The following is a 24,802-nucleotide window of genomic DNA, read 5'->3' as shown; positions in this document are numbered from 1 at the left end:
ACACTACATGTCTCCTCCATCATCCAGCAGTTACATATACACTTACACTACATGTCTCCTCCATCATCCAGCAGTCACATATACACTTACACTACATGTCTCCTCCATCATCCAGCAGTTACATTTACACTTACACTACATGTCTCCTCCATCATCCAGCAGTTACATATACACTTACACTACATGTCTCCTCCATCATCCAGCAGTCACATATACACTTACACTACATGTCTCCTCCATCATCCAGCAGTCACATATACACTTACACTACATGTCTCCTCCATCATCCAGCAGTCACATATACACTTACACTACACGTCTCCTCCATCATCCAGCAGTTACATATACACTTACACTACACGTCTCCTCCATCATCCAGCAGTTACATATACACTTACACTACATGTCTCCTCCATCATCCAGCAGTTGCATATACACTTACACTACACGTCTCCTCCATCATCCAGCAGTTACATATACACTTACACTACACGTCTCCTCCATCATCCAGCAGTCACGTATACACTTACACTACACGTCTCCTCCATCATCCAGCAGTTACATATACATTTACACTACACGTCTCCTCCATCATTCAGCAGTTACATATACACTTACACTACATGTCTCCTCCATCATCCAGCAGTCACATTTACACTTACACTATACGTCTCCTCCATCATCCAGCAGTCATATATACACTTACAGTACATGTCTCCTCCATCACCCAGCAGTCACATATACACTTACACTACATGTCTCCTCCATCATCCAGCAGTCACATTTACACTTACACTACACGTCTCCTCCATCATCCAGCAGTCATGTATACACTTACACTACATGTCTCCTCCATCATCCAGCAGTTACATATGCACTTACACTACATGTCTCCTCCATCATCCAGCAGTTACATATACACTTACACTACATGTCTCCTCCATCATCCAGCAGTCACATTTACACTTACACTATACGTCTCCTCCATCATCCAGCAGTCATATATACACTTACAGTACATGTCTCCTCCATCATCCAGCAGTTACATATACACTTACACTACATGTCTCCTCCATCATCCAGCAGTTACATATACACTTACACTACATATGGGATCAGGTGATGTGCCTGCCATGTACCATATCTTTCTTTCTTTACTCACACTGGATTCTCATTTTTGGTAGCGTTTCCAACACGGACTTGAGCCCCCTTCAGGCGATCCCAGCAGCAGTCTTTCCTGTTCACTACAACCACAGCTCCGATCCTTCTGGGCTCATGAAGATCCAGTCTCCACCAGGGAGAAAAATCACTTTTGGTTAAGATACAGGATTTCATGCGGTACACTCCTTCACGATTCCCATCGATGGCATTGATCGCCATCCCACTGCCATGGTACACAGAGATCTGACTGGCCTTACCCTCCGGGGCAATGTTCCTTCCTGCCAGACAAAAACAAGAACACATCTAAGTAGGTTCTCCAAGGAAAACGTAAAGGAGAAGTCTGGCCCAAAAAAAAATCTGCTGCAGTAAGGGGGGTGCGGGAACATAATAAAGATATGTATGTGGGCCTGTGGGCGGGGAGACAGGAACAAGTGTGAACAGAACCTGAAGGGCGCAGTATATAATATCAGGACGTTACTACCACTGTAGCAGCCATGCCGTTATAAAGTTACTACTACACTTGACAGCTTAATGGTCAGTCAGGAAGGGGGGCCCAATCAAAGGTCTGCTATGGGCCAAAGCAATTTCTAGCTATGCCCCTGTATAATATTCCTAGTGAGGGATTAAACTTCCCAATAGAATGAGCTGTGTGAGGACTGAGATGTGTGAAATTGCGGTGGGAGCATGATGGGGATGCAGACTGTAGGGAAGATGAGTGGGATTAGGGTAGGGATAAAGATTGTAAGGAGGAACAATAGGGGAGAGCAGGCCGGAGATTCATACTGCTAGGAGGAGTAATGGAGGGAGTAAGAAGGAAATGCAAGAATCTCCAGCGTTTTTAAGGATTGTAAATGGGCCAGACTGTTATTCAGGGACTTGATACTCACGGTGACAATACTGCAACAGCATGCACTGTTATGTTGAGGGTTGTGAGCAGATATTCAATGCACTGGGGATTTAGACTGCCAAAAGGAGTTGTAAGGGGAGCAGGATGGGGATGCAGGCTCAGTGTCGGCCTGGAGTATCTGGGGCCCACCAGAGGAAATCATTCATGGTTCCCACCCTTCAGTCCCCAAAGCATTGCTAAGGTTTTGCACCGACCTCCTTCCCATCTTTTAGACCAATTTCAATTCAAGTACCCTCATGTGATGAGATGCTCTAGTCATGTACCCCAAAGCAGGGGCTGGCAGGTAAATTTGAGCCTAGGGGTAAAGTACACAGCACTGGTCCATGAGTAGCAGGCTAGCGGCTCATCCTTCAAGGACCACTGTGGCCCTTACCTATTATTTCCCTCCCCACATCAGTACAGGAAAGGTAGATGGCCACCCGGGCCACCTGTACTTCCTCCAGCGGCAATGCTCTGACAGTCCGCATAACATAGTCGTCCCTTCCAGTCATTTGTCAACAGGGAATTCCTACTGCTCCCTGTGAAGGGGTCAGAAGTCACTTTCCTGTATAAGTATATGTGACGGCTCAGCACTGAAACAGAACCATCCCATAGACTTATATTGACAAAGAGACTTCTGCCCCCTGAACACAGAGCAGTAGGGATCCCCTGGGACAAATAATGGGCTGGAAATGTTATCCAAACTGTCGGGACAGTACCACCGGAAGAAGTACAGATCCAGGGTGCCATCTACCATCCTTGCACTGATATGGGGAGGGTAATAATAATTAAGGGCTGGAGTGCTGCTTTAAAGGGAACCAATTAGGACAATTATGCTGATATGGTTTTCAGCTACACAGTATAGATCTACAGTCCAGCTCCCCAAGGCTACCAGTCACTGAGTATAAGATGCTGGGAAAGCTGGGTGACCTCCATCATACTGACTACAGGATGCTGGAAAGCTGGGTGACCTCCATCATACTGAGCATAAGATGGTGGGAGAGCTGGGTGACCACCATCATACTGAGTATAAGATGCTGGGAAAGCTGGGTGACCTCCATCATACTGAGTATAAGATGCTGGGAAAGCTGGGTGACCTCCATCATACTGAGTGTAAGATGCTGGGAAAGCTGGGTGACTTCCATCATACTGAGAATAATAATATTATTTTTATTTATATAGCGCCAACAGATTCCACAGCACTTTACAATTCTGGAGGTACATACATAGACAAAAATAAGACATTACAGAGATCTACATATAATTATCCATACATGAGGAGTGTGGTCCCTGCTCGCATGCATCAGCTTACACACTATCAGGAGGGGGTGCGAGACAGAATGGCAGAGGGGCAAAGTGCATCATTGTTCTTATGGTCCGGCCATCATTATAAATAAGGCAGTGCAGGTAAGGGGGGTGAACCTGTCACCAACCAATGCATATGTGTACAAGTGCTTAAATGCTTAGCGTGTGTGTATATATGTGTCTGTGTTTGCATGTATGTGTGTATGTGTATGTGTGTGTGTGTGTGTGTGTGTGTGTGGAGGTGTGTGTGTGTGTGTGTGTGTGTGTGTGTGGAGGTGTCTGTGTGTGTGTGGGGGGGGGGGGGGAAGGGGGGTTGAGGGTAGCAGTCAAACTAGGGAACCTGCTAAGCCTGCTTGAACAGATGAGTTTTGAGGGCAGGTTTGAAGCTTTGTGTATTGGAGGTGTCTGACAGTCTTGGGTAATGGATTCCATAGAACTGGTGCAGCTCGGGTGACGTCCTGGAGACGGGAGTGAGAGGTGCGGATCAAGGTGGATGTTACTCGTAAGTCGTTAGAGGAGCGTAGGGCACGGGTAGGAGGGTAGACAGAGATGAGGGAGGAGATATAGGGAGGTGCAGCACTGTGGAGAGCCTTGTGGGTGAGCAGGAGGACTTTATATTGTATCCTGTGTTTAACAGGGAGCCAATGTAGTGATTGGCACAGGGGGGAGGCATCAGTATAGTGACTGGCACAGGGGGGAGGCATCAGTATAGTGACTGGACAGGGGGGAGGCATCTGTATAGTGACTGGCACAGGGGGGAGGCATCTGTATAGTGATTGGCACAGGGGGGAGGCATCTGTATAGTGACTGGACAGGGGGGAGGCATCTGTATAGTGACTGGCACAGGGGGGAGGCATCTGTATAGTGATTGGCACAGGGGGGAGGCATCTGTATAGTGACTGGCACAGGGGGGAGGCATCTGTATAGCAGCTGGACAGGGAGATTAGCAAGAATTTTAGTAAGGTTGAGTTTTAGGAATAGGGAGGACATAGCGTTAAAGACGGCAGACAGTTACTGGTGTTCTGTAGAAGTGCGGGGGTGATATCACAGGAGGAGGTATATAGTAGGGGGTGATATCACAGGAGGAGGTATATAGCAGGGGGTGATATCACAGGAGGAGGTATATAGCAGGGGGTGATATCAAAGGAGGGGGTATATAGCAGGGGGTGATATCAAAGGAGGGGGTATATAGCAGGGGGTGATATCACAGGAGGAGGTATATAGCAGGGGGTGATATCACAGGAGGAGGTATATAGCAGGGGGTGATATCAAAGGAGGGGGTATATAGCAGGGGGTGATATCACGGGAGGAGGTATATAGCTGGGGTGATATCACAGGAGGAGGTATATAGCAGGGGGTGATATCACGGGAGGAGGTATATAGCAGGGGGTGATGTCACAGGAGGAGGTATATAGCAGGGGGTGATGTCACGGGAGGAGGTATATAGCAGGGGGTGATGTCACAGGAGGAGGTATATAGCAGGGGGTGATGTCACAGGAGGAGGTATATAGCAGGGGGTGATATAACGGGAGGAGGTATATAGCAGGGGGTGATATAACGGGAGGAGGTATATAGCAGGGGGTGATATAACGGGAGGAGGTATATAGCAGGGGGTGATATCACGGGAGGAGGTATATAGCAGGGGGTGATATCACGGGAGGAGGTATATAGCTGGGGGTGATATCACAGGAGGAGGTATATAGCAGGGGGTGATATCACGGGAGGAGGTATATAGCTGGGGGTGATATCACAGGAGGAGGTATATAGCAGGGGGTGATATCACGTGAGGAGGTATATAGCTGGGGGTGATATCACGGGAGGAGGTATATAGCTGGGGGTGATATCACAGGAGGAGGTATATAGCAGGGGGTGATATCACGGGAGGAGGTATATAGCAGGGGGTGATGTCACAGGAGGAGGTATATAGCAGGGGGTGATATCACAGGAGGAGGTATATAGCAGGGGGTGATATCACGGGAGGAGGTATATAGCAGGGGGTGATATCACGGGAGGAGGTATATAGCAGGGGGTGATATCACGGGAGGAAGTATATAGCAGGGGGTGATATCACAGGAGGAGGTATATAGCAGGGGGTGATATCACAGGAGGAGGTATATAGCAGGGGGTGATATCACAGGAGGAGGTATATAGCAGGGGGTGATATCACGGGAGGAGGTATATAGCAGGGGGTGATATCACGGGAGGAGGTATATAGCTAGGTATCATCAACATAGAGATGGTACTGAAAACCAAACTTGCTGATGATTTGTCCGATGGGTAAAGTGTAAAATGAGAAAAGGAGAGAGAGAGAGGGAGGACCCAGGACTGATCCCTGAGGAACCCCGACTGTAAGGGGGAGAGAAGATGAGGTGGAGCCAGAAAGTGATATGCTAAAGGAGCGGTCAGAGAGATAGGAGGAGAACCAGGAAAGGGCAGAGTCCTTGTGGCCGATAGAGCGGAGCATGGAGAGGAGGAGCTGGTGGTCTACAGTGTCACATACAGATAGAGCGGAGCATGGAGAGGAGGAGCTGGGGGGCTACAGTGTCACATACAGAGAGGGGAGCATGGAGAGGAGGAGCTGGGGGGCTACAGTGTCACATACAGATAGAGCGGAGCATGGAGAGGAGGAGCTGGGGGGCTACAGTGTCACATACTACAGATAGAGCGGAGCAGGGAGAGGAGGAGCTGGGGGGCTACAGTGTCACATACAGATAGAGCGGAGCATGGAGAGGGGGAGCTGGGGGGCTACAGTGTCACATACTACAGATAGAGCGGAGCATGGAGAGGAGGAGCTGGGGGGCTACAGTGTCACATACTACAGATAGAGCGGAGCATGGAGAGGAGGAGCTGGGGGGCTACAGTGTCACATACAGATAGAGCGGAGCATGGAGAGGAGGAGCTGGGGGGCTACAGTGTCACATACAGATAGAGCGGAGCATGGAGAGGAGGAGCTGGGGAGGCTACAGTGTCACATACTACAGATAGAGCGGAGCATGGAGAGGAGGAGCTGGGGGGCTACAGTGTCACATACAGATAGAGCGGAGCATGGAGAGGGGGAGCTGGGGGGCTACAGTGTCACATACTACGGATAGAGCGGAGCATGGAGAGGGGGAGCTGGGGGGCTACAGTGTCACATACAGATAGAGCGGAGCATGGAGAGGAGGAGCTGGGGGGCTACAGTGTCACATACTGATAGAGCGGAGCATGGAGAGGAGGAGCTGGGGGCTACAGTGTCACATACAGATAGAGCGGAGCATGGAGAGGAGGAGCTGGGGGGCTACAGTGTTACATACAGATAGAGCGGAGCATGGAGAGGAGGAGCTGGGGGCTACAGTGTCACATACTACAGATAGAGCGGAGCATGGAGAGGGGGAGCTGGGGGGCTACAGTGTCACATACTACAGATAGAGCGGAGCATGGAGAGGAGGAGCTGGGGGGCTACAGTGTCACATACAGATAGAGCGGAGCATGGAGAGGAGGAGCTGGGGGGCTACAGTGTCACATACAGATAGAGCGGAGCATGGAGAGGAGGAGCTGGGGGGCTACAGTGTCACATACAGATAGAGCGGAGCATGGAGAGGAGGAGCTGGGGGGCTACAGTGTCACATACAGATAGAGCGGAGCATGGAGAGGAGGAGCTGGGGGGCTACAGTGTCACATACAGATAGAGCATGGAGAGGAGGAGCTGGGGGCTACAGTGTCACATACTACAGATAGAGCGGAGCATGGAGAGGGGGAGCTGGGGGGCTACAGTGTCACATACAGATAGAGCGGAGCATGGAGAGGAGGAGCTGGGGGGCTACAGTGTGACATACAGATAGAGCGGAGCATGGAGAGGGGAGCTGGGGGGCTACAGTGTCACATACAGATAGAGCGGAGCATGGAGAGGAGGAGCTGGGGGGCTACAGTGTCACATACAGATAGAGCGGAGCATGGAGAGGAGGAGCTGGGGGCTACAGTGTCACATACTACAGATAGAGCGGAGCATGGAGAGGAGGAGCTGGGGGCTACAGTGTCACATACTACAGATAGAGCGGAGCATGGAGAGGAGGAGCTGGGGGGGCTACAGTGTCACATACAGATAGAGCGGAGCATGGAGAGGAGGAGCTGGGGGGCTACAGTGTCACATACAGATAGAGCGCAGCATGGAGAGGGGGAGCTGGGGGGCTACAGTGTCACATACTACAGATAGAGCGGAGCATGGAGAGGAGGAGCTGGGGGGCTACAGTGTCACATACTACAGATAGAGCGGAGCATGGAGAGGGGGAGCTGGGGGGCTACAGTGTCACATACAGATAGAGCGGAGCATGGAGAGGAGGAGCTGGGGGGCTACAGTGTCACATACAGATAGAGCGGAGCATGGAGAGGAGGAGCTGGGGGGCTACAGTGTCACATACAGATAGAGAGGAGCATGGAGAGGAGGAGCTGGGGGGCTACAGTGTCACATACTACAGATAGAGCGGAGCATGGAGAGGAGGAGCTGGGGGGCTACAGTGTCACATACTACAGATAGAGCGGAGCATGGAGAGGGGGAGCTGGGGGGCTACAGTGTCACATACAGATAGAGCGGAGCATGGAGAGGAGGAGCTGGGGGGCTACAGTGTCACATACAGATAGAGCGCAGCATGGAGAGGGGGAGCTGGGGGGCTACAGTGTCACATACTACAGATAGAGCGGAGCATGGAGAGGGGGAGCTGGGGGGCTACAGTGTCACATACAGATAGAGCGGAGCATGGAGAGGAGGAGCTGGGGGGCTACAGTGTCACATACTACAGATAGAGCGGAGCATGGAGAGGAGGAGCTGGGGGGCTACAGTGTCACATACAGATAGAGCGGAGCATGGAGAGGGGGAGCTGGGGGGCTACAGTGTCACATACAGATAGAGCGGAGCATGGAGAGGAGGAGCTGGGGGGCTACAGTGTCACATACTACAGATAGAGCGGAGCATGGAGAGGGGGAGCTGGGGGGCTACAGTGTCACATACTACAGATAGAGCGGAGCATGGAGAGGAGGAGCTGGTGGGGCTACAGTGTCACATACAGATAGAGCGGAGCATGGAAAGGAGGAGCTGGGGGGCTACAGTGTCACATACAGATAGAGCGGAGCATGGAGAGGAGGAGCTGGGGGGGCTACTGTGTCACATACAGATAGAGCGGAGCATGGAGAGGAGGAGCTGGGGGGCTACAGTGTCACATACAGATAGAGCGGAGCATGGAGAGGGGGAGCTGGGGGGCTACAGTGTCACAGATAGAGCGGAGCATGGAGAGGAGGAGCTGGGGGGCTACAGTGTCACATACTACAGATAGAGCGGAGCATGGAGAGGAGGAGCTGGGGGGCTACAGTGTCACGTACTACAGATAGAGCGGAGCATGGAGAGGGGGAGCTGGGGGGCTACAGTGTCACATACTACAGATAGAGCGGAGCATGGAGAGGAGGAGCTGGGGGGCTACAGTGTCACATACAGATAGAGCGGAGCATGGAGAGGAGGAGCTGGGGGGCTACAGTGTCACATACTACAGATAGAGCGGAGCATGGAGAGGAGGAGCTGGGGGGCTACAGTGTCACATACTACAGATAGAGCGGAGCATGGAGAGGAGGAGCTGGGGGGCTACAGTGTCACATACTACAGATAGAGCGGAGCATGGAGAGGGGGAGCTGGGGGGCTACAGTGTCACATACAGATAGAGCGGAGCATGGAGAGGAGGAGCTGGGGGGCTACAGTGTCACATACTACAGATAGAGCGGAGCATGGAGAGGAGGAGCTGGGGGGCTACAGTGTCACATACAGATAGAGCGGAGCATGGAGAGGAGGAGCTGGGGGGCTACAGTGTCACATACTACAGATAGAGCGGAGCATGGAGAGGAGGAGCTGGGGGCTACAGTGTCACATACTACAGATAGAGCGGAGCCTGGAGAGGAGGAGCTGGGGGGCTACAGTGTCACATACAGATAGAGCGGAGCATGGAGAGGGGGAGCTGGGGGGCTACAGTGTCACATACTACAGATAGAGCGGAGCATGGAGAGGAGGAGCTGGGGGCTACAGGAGAAGCAGTAGATGAGTGGGCTGTAGGTGTTTAAAGGAAACCTGTCACCCCCCCGTGCCGGGGTGACAGGCTCTCGACCCCCCGTTAGTGCCCCCTATACTCACCTAATCCCGCCGGGTCCCGCTTCTGGAGGTGGTCGGGTGATGAAGATCTCACCCGCTGCAGCCCGGCGCGCGCGTGAGTATAGGGGGCTCTAACGGGGGGTCGGGAACCTGTCACCCCGGCACGGGGGGTGACAGGTTCCCTTTAAGTTCATTAGACCGTGATAACAGGGAAAATTCGGCACACTTCTCTTATTATAATAAATCAGTGTATTGGGAAGAACATGAAGTAATTCCAAAAGTGACCACTAAGGGTCAATATTGCTCTCCATGCGAGTGCTTTTACAACCGTATGATTGAATTCACAATATTATGATCAGTACATATACTACTAACAGACTCTGCTGCAACAAGTAACGAGCAGGATTAAATATATTCAATTGATGCACGGGTATATCATACCACTTAGATCAAAGTCTCTAGGCATCCACACTGAATAGTAGAAACGAAAAATTCATACGGTAAACACGAGATGGAACACATACATTGTATCACACATGGATTAATCACATTCAAACTTGATGGGTGTGCCGGTACCCTGATCTAGTTACTAGACTTCAGGGCTAATGCCCATACTACTAGATGGAAATATACTAGCTAGTCTGTCTAGTCAGTCTTACTCTTCCCGTATAAGGCTGGACGGGATAGTGGCCCGCCAGTCCCGGGAACAGAGACAGATCGTACGGTATCAGGATTGAACATACACCCACACACACTCTGCTGCAGTCCCGAGTGTAACCACTCATCAGTGAGAATTAAAAGACAAGGACAGGCCCCCTCGACATGTTTCGGCACAACGTGCTTTTGTCAAGAGGTATGGGCACTGTGCCGCACTGCGCCTTCATAGGGGTTCTTATACCTCCAAATAGAGTCCACCCTCCAATTACAGTTCACATGGGAGGAGCAAATCTACATATCCAATGAGGAGCACTCTAGGTAATGCTCGGATGCGCAGTCTCGTCTGCGCGAAGACTCCGTCAATCATACAGAGTCCCGCACATCGAGACCCGCAGGTAAATGATACATGGGATCGGCATACCAGTGACGTAGATGCGCAGAAAACCCTGCGCTAATACTTAGACTTATAATACATCTTGGGGACGGAAACTCTACATATATAGCCACAATGGATTCAGCGCTTTCTTTGCTATATTACCTTTCTATTGTATAAGAATATATATACTACTATTTTAATTTTAATCAAAGCTCCAAGGGGACAGGTATATGGGATTGATTATCACTATTTGACTAGATAGGAGATGTTAATCCTTATATAAATGCCGTAAAGGCGAAGCCCTCATTCAAACCTAATGGGCTAAGGCTTTTAAGTCTATAAATCCAGCGGGACTCCTCTTGGAGGAGTTTAACATCCAGATACCCTCCCCGTGGTCCCTGAGTGATCTTACTTATTCCCCAAGCTTTAAACGCTGTGGGGGAACCTTCATGAAAATCTCTTGCATGTCTAGCTATCGCAGTGTCACTACCTGTATTATTATCGCTTATGTGGCGGGAGATTCGACGTCTCAATTGTTGTAATGTTTTGCCAACATAAAGCTTTGGGCATGAACACTGTATAGCATAGATCACTCCCGTCGATTTACAAATGATGAAGTCTCTTATATCATAGTTTTTCCCATCAGGGGGATTTTTAAAGGACTTAGTTTTAGGTAAGAATTTGCAGAATTTGCAATGTCCACAAGGGTACGAGCCGACAGTGGTGGATTGTAGCCAATTTAGGGTACGTTCTTCCGCATAATGGCTTTTAACTAAATGTTCTCTAATATTGCGGCCTCGTCTATACGTAATTGCTGGGTAAGGAGGTACAACATTTCTGAGATCGGAGTCGGCCAATAAGATCGGCCAATACTTTTTAAGGATCTCTTTTATCTGATTGTTGTTTTGATCGTAGGTACGCCGCCGCCAGGCTCCAAAGAGATCGTCAGATCTAAAAAGTTTAATGTATGTGGATGTATCTCAGAGGTAAATTTCATCCCAATGTCATTTTGATTGAGTGTTAGAACGAATTCAGTGAACTCGCTTAAAGTGCCATCCCAAAATAACAAAATGTCGTTGATAAATCGACCCCAAAATAAAATATGTGATGTGAAGGAGGAGTGTGTTTCGGAAAATACAATTGTGTCCTCCCACCACCCAAGAAATAAATTTGCGAAATTTGGTGCACAAGCCGTACCCATAGCAGTCCCTTTGATTTGTAAATAAAATTGGCGGTCAAATAAGAAGTAGTTGTGGGTAAGTAAAAAGCGTAATAGGGACAGAAGAAAAGTATTGTGCGCTGTGTATTGTGTCCCTTTGGTGCGTAAAAAATGATATACCGCCTTAGTGCCTAAATCATGATCAATATTCGTGTAAAGTGATTCTACATCTAGACTTGCTATGTACGTGTGAGGTGGAAATGAGATCTCTTTTTCCGAAGTTTGGAGATCTCTGTTTCCGAAACACACTCCTCCTTCACATCACATATTTTATTTTGGGGTTGATTTATCGACGACATTTTGTTATTTTGGGATGGCACTTTAAGCGAGTTCACTGAATTCGTTCTAACACTCAATCAAAATGACATTGGGATGAAATTTACCTCTGAGATACATCCACATACATTAAACTTTTTAGATCTGACGATCTCTTTGAAGCCTGGCGGTGGCGTACAGACATGTATATACAGAAAACCCACAGCTACCAACAGTTTATTGGAATGGTCAAGCGAGTATTTGCGAGCCCGCCGCAACTGTTCCACTGAGGAGGCCTTTTTGGAGGAATGTAGCCTTCTATATAAAAGATTCAGGGCCCGGGGTTATCCCAAGAAAATCCTTCATAAAGCTTTTGCTCGGGCTAGGAATACACCACGTCAGGACCTTTTGATTGATAGGCCCAATGATACAAATCCAACTAAATCCATCAGATGTATTGGTACCTACGATCAGAACAACAATCAGATAAAAGAGATCCTTAAAAAGTATTGGCCGATCTTATTGGCCGACTCCAATCTCAGAAATGTTGTACCTCCTTACCCAGCAATTACGTATAGACGAGGCCGCAATATTAGAGAACATTTAGTTAAAAGCCATTATGCGGAAGAACGTACCCCAAATTGGCTACAATCCACCACTGTCGGCTCGTACCCTTGTGGACATTGCAAATTCTGCAAATTCTTACCTAAAACTAAGTCCTTTAAAAATCCCCCTGATGGGAAAAACTATGATATAAGAGACTTCATCAATTGTCAATTGACGGGAGTGATCTATGCTATACAGTGTTCATGCCCAAAGCTTTATGTTGGCAAAACATTACAACAATTAAGAGTCGAATCTCCCGCCACATAAGCGATATTAATACGGGCAGTGACACTGCGATAGCTAGACATGCAAGAGATTTTCATGAAGGTTCCCCCACAGCGTTTAAAGCTTGGGGAATAAGTAAGATCACTCAGGGACCACGGGGAGGAAATCTGGATGTTAAACTCCTCCAAGAGGAGTCCCGCTGGATTTATAGACTTAAAAGCCTTAGCCCATTAGGTTTGAATGAGGGCTTCGCCTTTACGGCATTTATATAAGGATTAACATCTCCTATCTAGTCAAATAGTGATAATCAATCCCATATACCTGTCCCCTTGGAGCTTTGATTAAAATTAAAATAGTAGTATATATATTCTTATACAATAGAAAGGTAATATAGCAAAGAAAGCGCTGAATCCATTGTGGCTATATATGTAGAGTTTCCGTTCCCAAGATGTATTATAAGTCTAAGTATTAGCGCAGGGTTTTCTGCGCATCTACGTCACTGGTATGCCGATCCTATGTATCATTTACCTGCGGGTCTCGATGTGCGGGACTCTGTATGATTGACGGAGTCTTCGCGCAGACGAGACTGCGCATCCGAGCATTACCTAGAGTGCTCCTCATTGGATATGTAGATTTGCTCCTCCCATGTGAACTGTGATTGGAGGGTGGACTCTATTTGGAGGTATAAGAACCCCTATGAAGGCGCAGTGCGGCACAGTGCCCATACCTCTTGACAAAAGCACGTTGTGCCGAAACATGTCGAGGGGGCCTGTCCTTGTCTTTTAATTCTCACTGATGAGTGGTTACACTCGGGACTGCAGCAGAGTGTGTGTGGGTGTATGTTCAATCCTGATACCGTACGATCTGTCTCTGTTCCCGGGACTGGCGGGCCACTATCCCGTCCAGCCTTATACGGGAAGAGTAAGACTGACTAGACAGACTAGCTAGTATATTTCCATCTAGTAGTATGGGCATTAGCCCTGCAGTCTAGTAACTAGATCAGGGTACCGGCACACCCATCAAGTTTGAATGTGATTAATCCATGTGTGATACAATGTATGTGTTCCATCTCGTGTTTACCGTATGAATTTTTCGTTTCTACTATTCAGTGTGGATGCCTAGAGACTTTGATCTAAGTGGTATGATATACCCGTGCATCAATTGAATATATTTAATCCTGCTCGTTACTTGTTGCAGCAGAGTCTGTTAGTAGTATATGTACTGATCATAATATTGTGAATTCAATCATACGGTTGTAAAAGCACTCGCATGGAGAGCAATATTGACCCTTAGTGGTCACTTTTGGAATTACTTCATGTTCTTCCCAATACACTGATTTATTATAATAAGAGAAGTGTGCCGAATTTTCCCTGTTATTACGGTCTAATGAACTTAAACACCTACAGCCCACTCATCAGTGTGCTTTTAAATTTATACTTTGCATTTTTGATATATATACCCATTATTAATAAAGGTATTTTTATTATTCCCTAGATTCTGGGTAAATTTAGAGTCTTATTAGTCCAGTCTTGTTGACTGGTCTTGTGTGTTATTAAAATATAGACTGGTGCAAACTGCCCACAGCAACCAATCACAGCTCCTCTTTCCTTTCACCAGAGCCTAAAGCTGAGCTGTGATTGGTTGCTGTGGGCAGTTTGCACCAGTCTATATTTTACACCCTTTGATAAATCTCCCCCATAATGGAGAAGGTTGGCTGTTGTCTTGCATTTCCTCCACAGGCGTTCAGCAAACCTAGAACACCGTCTAAGAAAACGAGTTCTGGATGTGTGCCAGGGTGGTGGCCGTCTGTGTCGGGCTGTTTGGGATATAGGGGGTGCAAGTTTGTCCACGGTGGTTTTAAGGGTGTTGTGGTATTGTTTGGCAGCCAGATTAGGACAGGAGAGGGAAGAGATGGGGGGCAATGATGACCGTACAGTATCTAGCAATTGTTGGGTGTCTATAGCATGTAAGTTCCTGTATGTGAGTGAGGTCGGGGTGTCAAGGGGAGGTCGAGAATTTGTTATCATAAAGTAGAGGAAGTTGTGGTCTGAGAGGTCAGTGGTAAAGTTAGTAAAGAGGGAAACTGGGCAAAGTCTGGAGAAGACCAGGTCCAAGGTATTCCCCCCCTTGTGGGTTGGAGAGTCAGAGAAGTGAAGAGAAGTGATCAAGAAACTTAGTAGGTGAACCAGGAGGGCGGTAGATGACTGCGACTCTCAGGGAAAATGGACGGAAAAGTCGTACGGTGTAAACGTCAAAAGAGGAGAATGAGAGGGAGGGGACAGGGCGAATGACCTGGTAAGTGCAGTCCTGAGAGAGAAGTACACCTGCTCCTCCACCATGCCTGTTATCAGGTCTAGGGGTATGGGAAAGGTGTAGGCCACCATGGGTCAGAGTGGCGGGTGAGGCCATGTCTGACTCTTGTAGCCATGTTTCCGTGAGAGCCATTTAGTGGTGAACATATCATGAAGTTCTGTAAGTTTGTTACAGCCAGACTGGGCATTTCACAGAGCACAGTTAATGCTGATAGGTAGGGATGAGCGAACTTTTGAAAAGTTCGGTACGGTTTGATGCGGCAAACTTTCGTGAAGTTCGGATTCGTATGAACTAAACCTAAAACAAACCTTGCTATAACGGCTAAATATTTCGCAGCTACCATAGTGGGAGTCTGATAGGGTATAGTTTTATTTAGTTGCAGTGTTATTATAATGAAAAAAGTGGAAGAAATCAAAGTGCAAAAATAGTGAAAAAAATTGCCGGCAATAATACTGCACCCTGTAATAGTTAATATTTAATTAATCAAATAAATTTTAGTTCTAAAAAAGCTATTTCCGTTGTTCAATAGCATAATTAAAACGAATCAATGCTTTTGCAATTAAATATACTGTTAATAAAAAATATATAAATAAATATATATGTACAAAAAAGGGGTCCGTGGAGCCTCAGTTACGAGTCTCAAAACACGGGAATAGCCAGATATCCCTCTCTCCAGAGAAGGAAGCCCATTGCCAAAGGGCGCCTCCTAGTGGGGAGAGCACCAAACCACCCTGATACGTAGTCTCTCAGGTCCTCACTCTGTTGCGAGCTTTGGGACCTAAATAGGGAAACACCAGGGTGGCCCCTGTGAGTCAAAGTCTAACTCTGTGGCGAGTATAACGACATAAGACAAGGGTTACCAAAGCTAGGCATCCATCCACAGACTGCAGTTTCAGGGTATTTGCCCCTCATCAGTGTGGAGCAGGATTCTGGCTACTGGGGCAATGATAAATAGACCAACAAAACACAACAATCACTGAACTCAGGGAGAACAGTGAAAAATTCCAATGGAGTACTCATTTACGAGTCTCCATTGATTGTCCTTGGTAACCCTTGTCTTATGTCGTTATACTCGCCACAGAGTTAGACTTTGACTCACAGGGGCCACCCTGGTGTTTCCCTATTTAGGTCCCAAAGCTCGCAACAGAGTGAGGACCTGAGGGACTACGTATCAGGGTGGTTTGGTGCTCTCCCCACTAGGAGGCACCCCTTGGCAATGGGCTTCCTTCTCTGGAGAGAGGGATATCTGGCTATTCCCGTGTTTTGAGACTCGTAACTGAGGCTCCATGGACCCCTTTTTTGCATATTCAAATTTTGTATGGGACAATCAATGGAGACTTGTAAATGAGTACCCCATTAGAATTTTTCACTGTTCTCCCTGAGTTCAGTGATTGTTGTGTTTTGTTGGTTTAAATATATATATAGTAACATACATAGTAAATAAGGTTGAAAGAATACAAGAGTCCATCAGGTTCAACCTAGGGAAATCCTACTGTGTTGATCCAGGAAGGCAATAACCCCTGTGAGGCAGATGACAATTGCCCCACCACAGGGAGAAAACTCCCCCCCGACTCGAATGGCGACCAGTATAATCCCTGGATCAACGTATCACCGGAAATCTAATGCCCATAACTTGTAATATTATATTGTTCAAGAAAAGCATCCAGGCCTCCCTTGTACTTATATAATGAATCAGCCATGACAACATCATGTGGCAGAGAGTTCCACAGTCTTACCGCTCGTACAGTAAAGAACCCGCGTCGATGCTGATGATGAAATCTTCTTTCCCCTAAACGTAGAGGATGCCCCCTTGTTATGGTTACAGACCTAGGAGTAAAAAGACCACTACAAAGATCTCTGTACTGTCCATTCATAGATTTGTACATTGTGATCAGATCGCCCCAAGACGTCTTTTTATATATATATTTATATTTATTTACAGTATATTTAATTGAAAAAGCATATATTCGTTTTAATTATGCTATTGTACAACAAAAAACAACTTTTTAAAAAAGAAAACTTGTTTTATTATTTAAATAATAACTATTACAGGGTGCGGTATTATTGCGGGGGATCGCTAACCCTGGTTTCTCAAAGTTCGGTTCGGTGATGAACTGAACTTCTTGCAAAGTTCGTAACGAATCTGGTTCGTTGCGGTTCAGTTCGGTCCATACTGATAGGATCCGGCAAGCAGCGAATCCTGACCAGGTTATGGGGGTTTCTGTAGGTGGTAGGTGAAGAGAAGCTGTTAGTGATAGAGGGAAGACCAGGGTGAGGAGAAATGTCTCCCGCTGCAAGAAGGAGGAGAATTGTAAGAGATAGTAAATGATTTAGTGACTTATGAGGACGGTTTCTGTGCTGCACCTTGGAGAAACAAAGGTGATGGGCAGGGGCGTAACTACCACTATAGCAGCCATAGCGGCTGCTATGGGGCCCGCCGCATCAGGGGGCCCCATGGCCTGCTCCTGCAATACACTGGGCCCCCTGAGCTGTCATCATTTGCAGCACCGGGTGGCCCTGCTGGTCTCCTGGGTTTTGCAAATGTCCCTTTAACTGCAAGCACTCCTGACCAGAGCTAGCACCTTTTAGTGGTCAGTCGGGGGGGGGGGGGGCCCAATCAAAAGTTTGCTATGGGGCCCAGACATTTCTAGTTACGCCCCTGGTGATGGGGGTTCACAAAGTGAGTGTGAGCAGTACATGGGTGAAGGAAGGAGAGAGGGGCTGATGTAGACAGAATCCACAGGGGGGATAGGTCTGTAGACATAGGATTAGCAGGTATAGAAAGATAAACAGCGTGATGAAAGTAAAAATTTATTAAGTCATTAGTAGATCTATGGAATATATGTGCAGTACTCACAGGTTTTTCCGCAGATGTTTATTATGGTTTCCTTCTGGTCTAATCGTAAAGTGGTCACTTATGAGGTCACTTGCGATGGAGCGAATGATAGAGTATTCAAAAGACCAGTGTGCCCATTGATATAGTTCTATAGCTATGGTGGGAAAGCTGTGTGACTATGATACTGAGTATAAAATGGGTAGAAAGCTGGGTGACCTCCATCATACTAAATATAAGATAGGGGAAAAGCTGGATGAACTCCATCATACTAAATATAAGATAGGGGAAAAGCTGGATGAACTCCATCATACTAAATATACGATAGGGGAAAAGCTGTGTGACCCCCCCACCCCCACCCCCTGTGGGTATAGGCAATTTCCCAACAAAACAACAAACACACCTACTTATATGTCTCCTCTATGTACTCCTGTATATATGTATCCTCTATGCAGGCCTGTATTTAGAGGTCATGCTGCCCTAGGCACTTTGCATGCTGTGGCGCCCCCCGTCCCTGGCAGGTTACATGCATGGTTACTCTGGCACAGCTGGCAGGCCGGTACCCCAGCACCCAGTACTACTGAGCGGCACCCCCGGCTGTCAGGGCAGCGGGGCTCTGCTCAGTAGTATTGGGTGCTAGGTACTGGGGTGCTGCTCTGCTTGATACCCGCTCTTCTTATCAACCAGACGTGATGGAGGAAGGAAGAAGGCCGGGGACGTCTTAGTTTGGGGACCGCTTCTGTGCAGTGTCAGACTGGGGTACCTTGGGCCCACCAGAGGAAATGATCCTTGGGGCCCACCAATATAGAACCAGTGAGACACGACATGCTGACCCGCTCCTCTCCTGGATTCATCTGTATCTATGACAAATCTCAGAACTCCCTACACTTATAAAGCTCTCAGGGTATGCTGGGAGTTGTAGTCTCTGAGAGGACAACCATATAATAAATCACTGTGTGCAGAGTCTCCTGGTGGCTGCAATCTGGGGGTGACAACCATCAGCCCTGAAGGTCCAGCAATACATCTGTCTACACTGTACTACAACTCCCAGCATATCCTGAGGGCTGCAGACTGTCAGTACATGCTGGGAGTTGTAGTGCTGTTGGGTCCTATACACTGGATGCTTTGTGGTATATAAAAATACATAGATCTGTGGGGGCTCAGTGTAGGGAAGTGACCCCAGAACATCACTAATAGGGGATAGGGGGAGATGTTTTTGTTCCATCGCCTATCAGTGATGTTCTGGGGTCACCTCCCTACACTGAGCCCCCACAGATCTATCTATTCTAATCTCCCACAAATCATCCAGTGTATAGGACAAAACTACAACAGCTGCAGGCACTACAACTCCCAGCATGTACTGACAGTCTGCAGCCCTCAGGATATGCTGGGAGTTGTAGTGCCTGCAACTGTTGTAGTTGGGTCCTAGTTTAAAAGTTTGCGCTAGTGTACTGTAGTGACCGCGGGGCTGTGTCAGTACACTACCGCAAACAATACCATTTAGACCCCAATGGTACACAGGCTCTGCACACTATAGAAACGATTACAGTGCAGTTACTAATGACTCACAGGTGACGTCTTCTCTGATTGCAGTCGCTCAGTTTTTGCTTTCTTCATCTGGCGCAGCATCATGAAGACTTCACTGACCACAACTCATCTGCAGGCGGGCAGCTGGGGGTGACTGGGGAAGGGAGGCAGCTAGGGTGGCAGGGGGAGAAGCTGGGGTAACAGGGGCAGGGGAGGCAGCTGGGCCGACAAGAGGAGGAGCTGGGGCCACAAGGGGAGCAGCTAGGGCCACAAGGGGAGCAACTGAGGCCACAAGGGGAGGGGGAGAAGCTGGGCGACAGGGGAAGAAGCTGAGGGTGGCAGGGGAGATGCTGGGGGTGGCAGGGGGAGACGCTGGGGGTGGCAGGGCAGAGGCTGGGGGTGGCAGGGCAGAGGCTGAGGGTGGCAGGGCAGAGACTGGGGGTGGCAGGGCAGAGATTGGGGGTGGCAGGGGGAGCAGATGAGAAGCAGGGGGAACGGTCTAGGGGCAGAGGGAGCAGCCGGGTAGAAGAGGGAGCAGCCGGGGAGAAGAGGCAGGCAGGTCCCCCCCATTGCAGGGCCAGGGTGAGCTTCCGGCACATTGAGCCTTTCACACAGGCCGGAAGCTCACAGTGCAGCCCCGCAGCGCCCGGACTTCTCCCCTACTTGGCAACGCACATGAAGTGACGTCAGGCAGGGGAGAAGTCCGGGTGCTGAGGGGCTGCACTGTGAGCTTCCGGCCTGTGTGACAGGCTCAATGTGCCGGAAGCTCACCCTGGCTGCAAATCTACACCCCGGCCGACCCATCGAACCACCCCACCCCCACCCCCGGACGTCAGCAGCGGCGGGGCGGCGGAGAGGGGGTTATCATAAAAAAAATTTTTTTACAAAAAATGTGTCCTGCTGGTGCCTAGTGGCAAATACAGCCCTGCCTTGATGTACAGCCCTGCCATGGTCCCCGTTCCCTGGCTGTGCACGCCTGCGGGGTTGGTGGCCACTGACTGGCACGGTGTGGACTTAGTGTAGGGACCCATGTGTATCAGATACCGGCACGAGGTACATGGGGCAGTATGGCTTGATCAATTCATACACAAAATTCTGATGTGTTTTTTATTTAGCCTAGCGGCACTAGTATCAGCCATAGGTGTGAGGTGCAGCACTCTGTTTCTTCCCTGAACCGCATATATATATATATATATATATATATATATATATACCTCCTCCTGTATATATTTATCCTCTATGTACTCCTGTGTATGCCTCCTCCTGTATATATGTATCCTCTATCGTTGTGTAGGTCTACTCCTGTGTATATATGTATCCTCTATGTATCCCTATATATATGTATCCGCTACGTACTAGTGCATATGTCTCCTCCTGTATATATGTATCCTCTATTTACTTCTGTGTATGCCTACTCCTGTATATATGTGTCCTTTATGTACTCCTGTATATATGTCTGTTCCTGTATATATGTATCCTCTATGTACTCCTGTATATACAGTGGTGTCTTGGATTACGAGTATAATCGGTTCCGGGACAGGGCTTGTAATGCAAATCACTCTTACACCAAAGCAAATGTTCCCATAAGAAATCACTGATCTGCAGACAATTGGTTCCACACCCCAAATATACTGATTATTATTCTGAATAACATGTAGAAGAGATGAAACAATGAGAAGCAGCTGGATATGTGATATATAAATTACTGTACAGTATAGCAGCATGTGGTATATAATGTATAGTAACTGTATAACCCTGATAACACAGCAGCTGGATATGTGATATATAAGTTACTGTACAGTATAGCAGCATGTGGTGTATAATGTATAGTAACTGTATAACCCTGATAACACAGCAGCTGGATATGTAATATATAAGTTACTGTACAGTATAGCAGCATGTGGTATATAATGTATAGTAACTGTATAACCCTGATAACACAGCACCTGGATATGTGATATATAAGTTACTGTACAGTATAGCAGCATGTGGTATATAATGTATAGTAACTGTATAACCTTGATAACACAGCAGCTGGATATGTGATATATAAGTTACTGTACAGTATAGCAGCATGTGGTGTATAATGTATAGTAACTGTATAACCCTGATAACACAGCAGCTGGATATGTGATATATAAGTTACTGTACAATATAGCAGCATGTGGTATATAATGTATAGTAACTGTATAACCTTGATAACACAGCAGCTGGATATGTGATATATAAGTTACTGTACAGTATAGCAGCATGTGGTATATAATGTATAGTAACTGTATAACCCTGATAACACTGCAGCAGCTGGATATGTGATATATAAGTTACTGTACAGTATAGCAGCATGTGGTGTATAATGTATAGTAACTGTATAACCCTGATAACACAGCAGCTGGATATGTGATATATAAGTTACTGTACAGTATAGAAATCAGCATGTGGTGTATAATGTATAGTAACTGTATAACCCTGATAACACAGCAGCTGGATATGTGATATATAAGTTACTGTACAGTATAGCAGCATGTGGTGTATAATGTATAGTAACTGTATAACCCTGATAACACAGCAGCTGGATATGTGATATATAAGTTACTGTACAGTATAGCAGCATGTGGTGTATAATGTATAGTAACTGTATAACCCTGATAACACAGCAGCTGGATATGTGATATATAAGTTACTGTACAGTATAGCAGCATGTGGTGTATAGTGTATAGTAACTGTATAACCCTGATAACACAGCAGCTGGATATGTGATATATGAGTTACTGTACAGTATAGCAGCATGTGGTGTATAAGGTATAGTAACTGTATAACCTTGATAACACAGCAGCTGGATATGTGATATATAAGTTACTGTACAGTATAGCAGCATGTGGTGTATAATGTATAGTAACTGTATAACCCTGATAACACAGCAGCTGGATATGTGATATATAAGTTACTGTACAGTATAGCAGCATGTGGTGTATAATGTATAGTAACTGTATAACCCTGATAACACAGCAGCTGGATATGTGATATATAAGTTACTGTACAGTATAGCAGCATGTGGTGTATAGTGTATAGTAACTGTATAACCCTGATAACACAGCAGCTGGATATGTGATATATGAGTTACTGTACAGTATAGCAGCATGTGGTGTATAAGGTATAGTAACTGTATAACCCTGATAACACTGCAGCAGCTGGATATGTGATATGTTACTATACAGTATAGCAGCATGTGGTATATAATGTATAGTAACTGTATAACCTTGATAACACAGCAGCTGGATATGTGATATATAAGTTACTGTACAGTATAGCAGCATGTGGTGTATAATGTATAGTAACTGTATAACCCTGATAACACAGCAGCTGGATATGTGATATATAAGTTACTGTACAGTATAGCAATCAGCATGTGGTATATAATGTATAGTAACTGTATAACCCTGACAACACAGCAGCAGTTTGGCATGTGGCGGGCCCCATAGCAGCCACTATGGCTGCTACAGTGGTAATTATGCCCCTACTTCCTGTATATATGTATCCTCTATGTACTCCTATGTATGCCTCCTCCTGTATATATACTGTATAAATCCTCTATGTACTCCTGTGTAGATCTCTTCCTGTATATATGTATCCTCTATGTACTCCAGTGTAGGGCTGGGCGATTAATCGAATTAATTCGATTAATTCGCCCAGAAAGTTAGAATCGATTTGATTTTTTGTGAAAATCGTAAATTCGATTTTCACAAAAAATCATTCCAGCAGGACGGGTGGCGGGGCCGGGAGTGTGCGGCGACGCGGCACTGAGTGTGGGGCGGTGCGGCGAGGTTCAAGGGGGGCGGGAGGTGCGGTGAGGTGCCGGGAGTATTGGGGCGGCCAGAAACTGCAGCGCTGAGGAGCGGGCAGGCGGGCGGTGCGGTGCTGAGTGTCTGGCGGGCGGTGTGCCGCTCAGTGTCGGTCGGGCAGGACCTGCGGCGAGGTGCCGGGAGTATCGGGGTGACCGGGTACTGCGGCGCTGAGTGTCTGTCGGGCGGGCGGTGCAGTGCGGTGAGGTGCAGGGCGAGCGGGCAGTCCGCTTAAAAGAGCAATGAGTGACTGACCTGCCCCCACCCCTTACACACAGCGTCCCGCTCCCCTCTTGGCCACACATGCAGGTCCCCGGTCTCTGGAGGAGGCTACAGGGACTGTATAATAGGGTGCTTGGGCGCTATCACCCTATTGTACAGTCCCTGCAGCCTCCTCCAGAGACCGGGGACCTGCATGTGTGCCAGGGTGCCTATGTGTGCCTATACCTGTACTACTACTACACCCCCCATCTATACCTGTACTACTACCACACCCCTTATCTATACCTGTACTACTTCTACACCCCTCATCCTATACCTGTACTACTACTACACCCCTCATCCTATACCTGTACTACTACTACACCCCTCATCTATACCTGTACTACTACTACACCCTCATCTATACCTGTACTACTACTGCACCCCTCATCTATACCTGTACTACTACTACTACACCCCTCATCCTATACCTGTACTACTACTTTTACAAATCCCCTCATCTATACCTGTACTACTACTACACCCCTCATCTCTACCTGTACTGCTACTACACCCCTCATCTATACCTGTACTACTACTACACTCCTCATCTATACCTGTACTACTACTACATCCCTCATCTCTACCTGTACTGCTACTACACCCATCTCTACCTGTACTGCTACTACACCCCTCATCTCTACCTGTACTACTACTACACCCCTCATCTATACCTGTACTACTACACCCCTCATCTATACCTGTACTACTACTACACCCCTCATCTATACCTGTACTACTACTACTACATCCCTCATCTATACCTGTACTACTACTACTACATCCCTCATCTATACCTGTACTACTACTACACCCCTCATCTCTACCTGTACTACTACTACTACACCCCTCATCTATACCTGTACTACTACTACTACATCCCTCATCTATACCTGTACTACTACTACTACATCCCTCATCTATACCTGTACTACTACTACACCTCTCATCTCTACCTGTACTACTACTACTACACCTCTCATCTATACCTGTACTACTACTACACCCCTCATCTCTACCTGTACTACTACTACACCCCCCATCTATACCTGTACTACTACTACATCCCTCATCTATACCTGTACTACTACTACACCCCTCATCTATACCTGTACTACTACTACATCCCTCATCTTTACCTGTACTACTACTACACCCTACCTAGATGGAGGCACAAAGAAGATCTCCTACACTATATGGGGGCACAGAGTACATAGGGCACATTTTTGGGAA

General features: G+C 47.4%; 1 protein-coding gene across 2 annotated transcripts in view; it reads right to left on the bottom strand.

The window, feature by feature from the left end:
• Positions 1-24,802, bottom strand: part of LOC138784243 (fucolectin-1-like) — an 81,213-nt gene that overhangs the window by 5,448 nt on the left and 50,963 nt on the right. For both annotated transcript variants that reach the window (XM_069959748.1, XM_069959747.1), the window contains one exon: positions 1,163-1,439. In XM_069959748.1, the coding sequence (XP_069815849.1) occupies positions 1,163-1,439 (277 nt within the window). The remainder of the gene's footprint in view (positions 1-1,162; positions 1,440-24,802) is intronic.

The sequence above is a fragment of the Dendropsophus ebraccatus genome, chromosome 2 (genome assembly GCF_027789765.1).
Source record: "Dendropsophus ebraccatus isolate aDenEbr1 chromosome 2, aDenEbr1.pat, whole genome shotgun sequence".
Lineage (NCBI taxonomy): Eukaryota > Metazoa > Chordata > Amphibia > Anura > Hylidae > Dendropsophus > Dendropsophus ebraccatus.
This window is presented reverse-complemented; position numbering and strand designations above follow the sequence as displayed.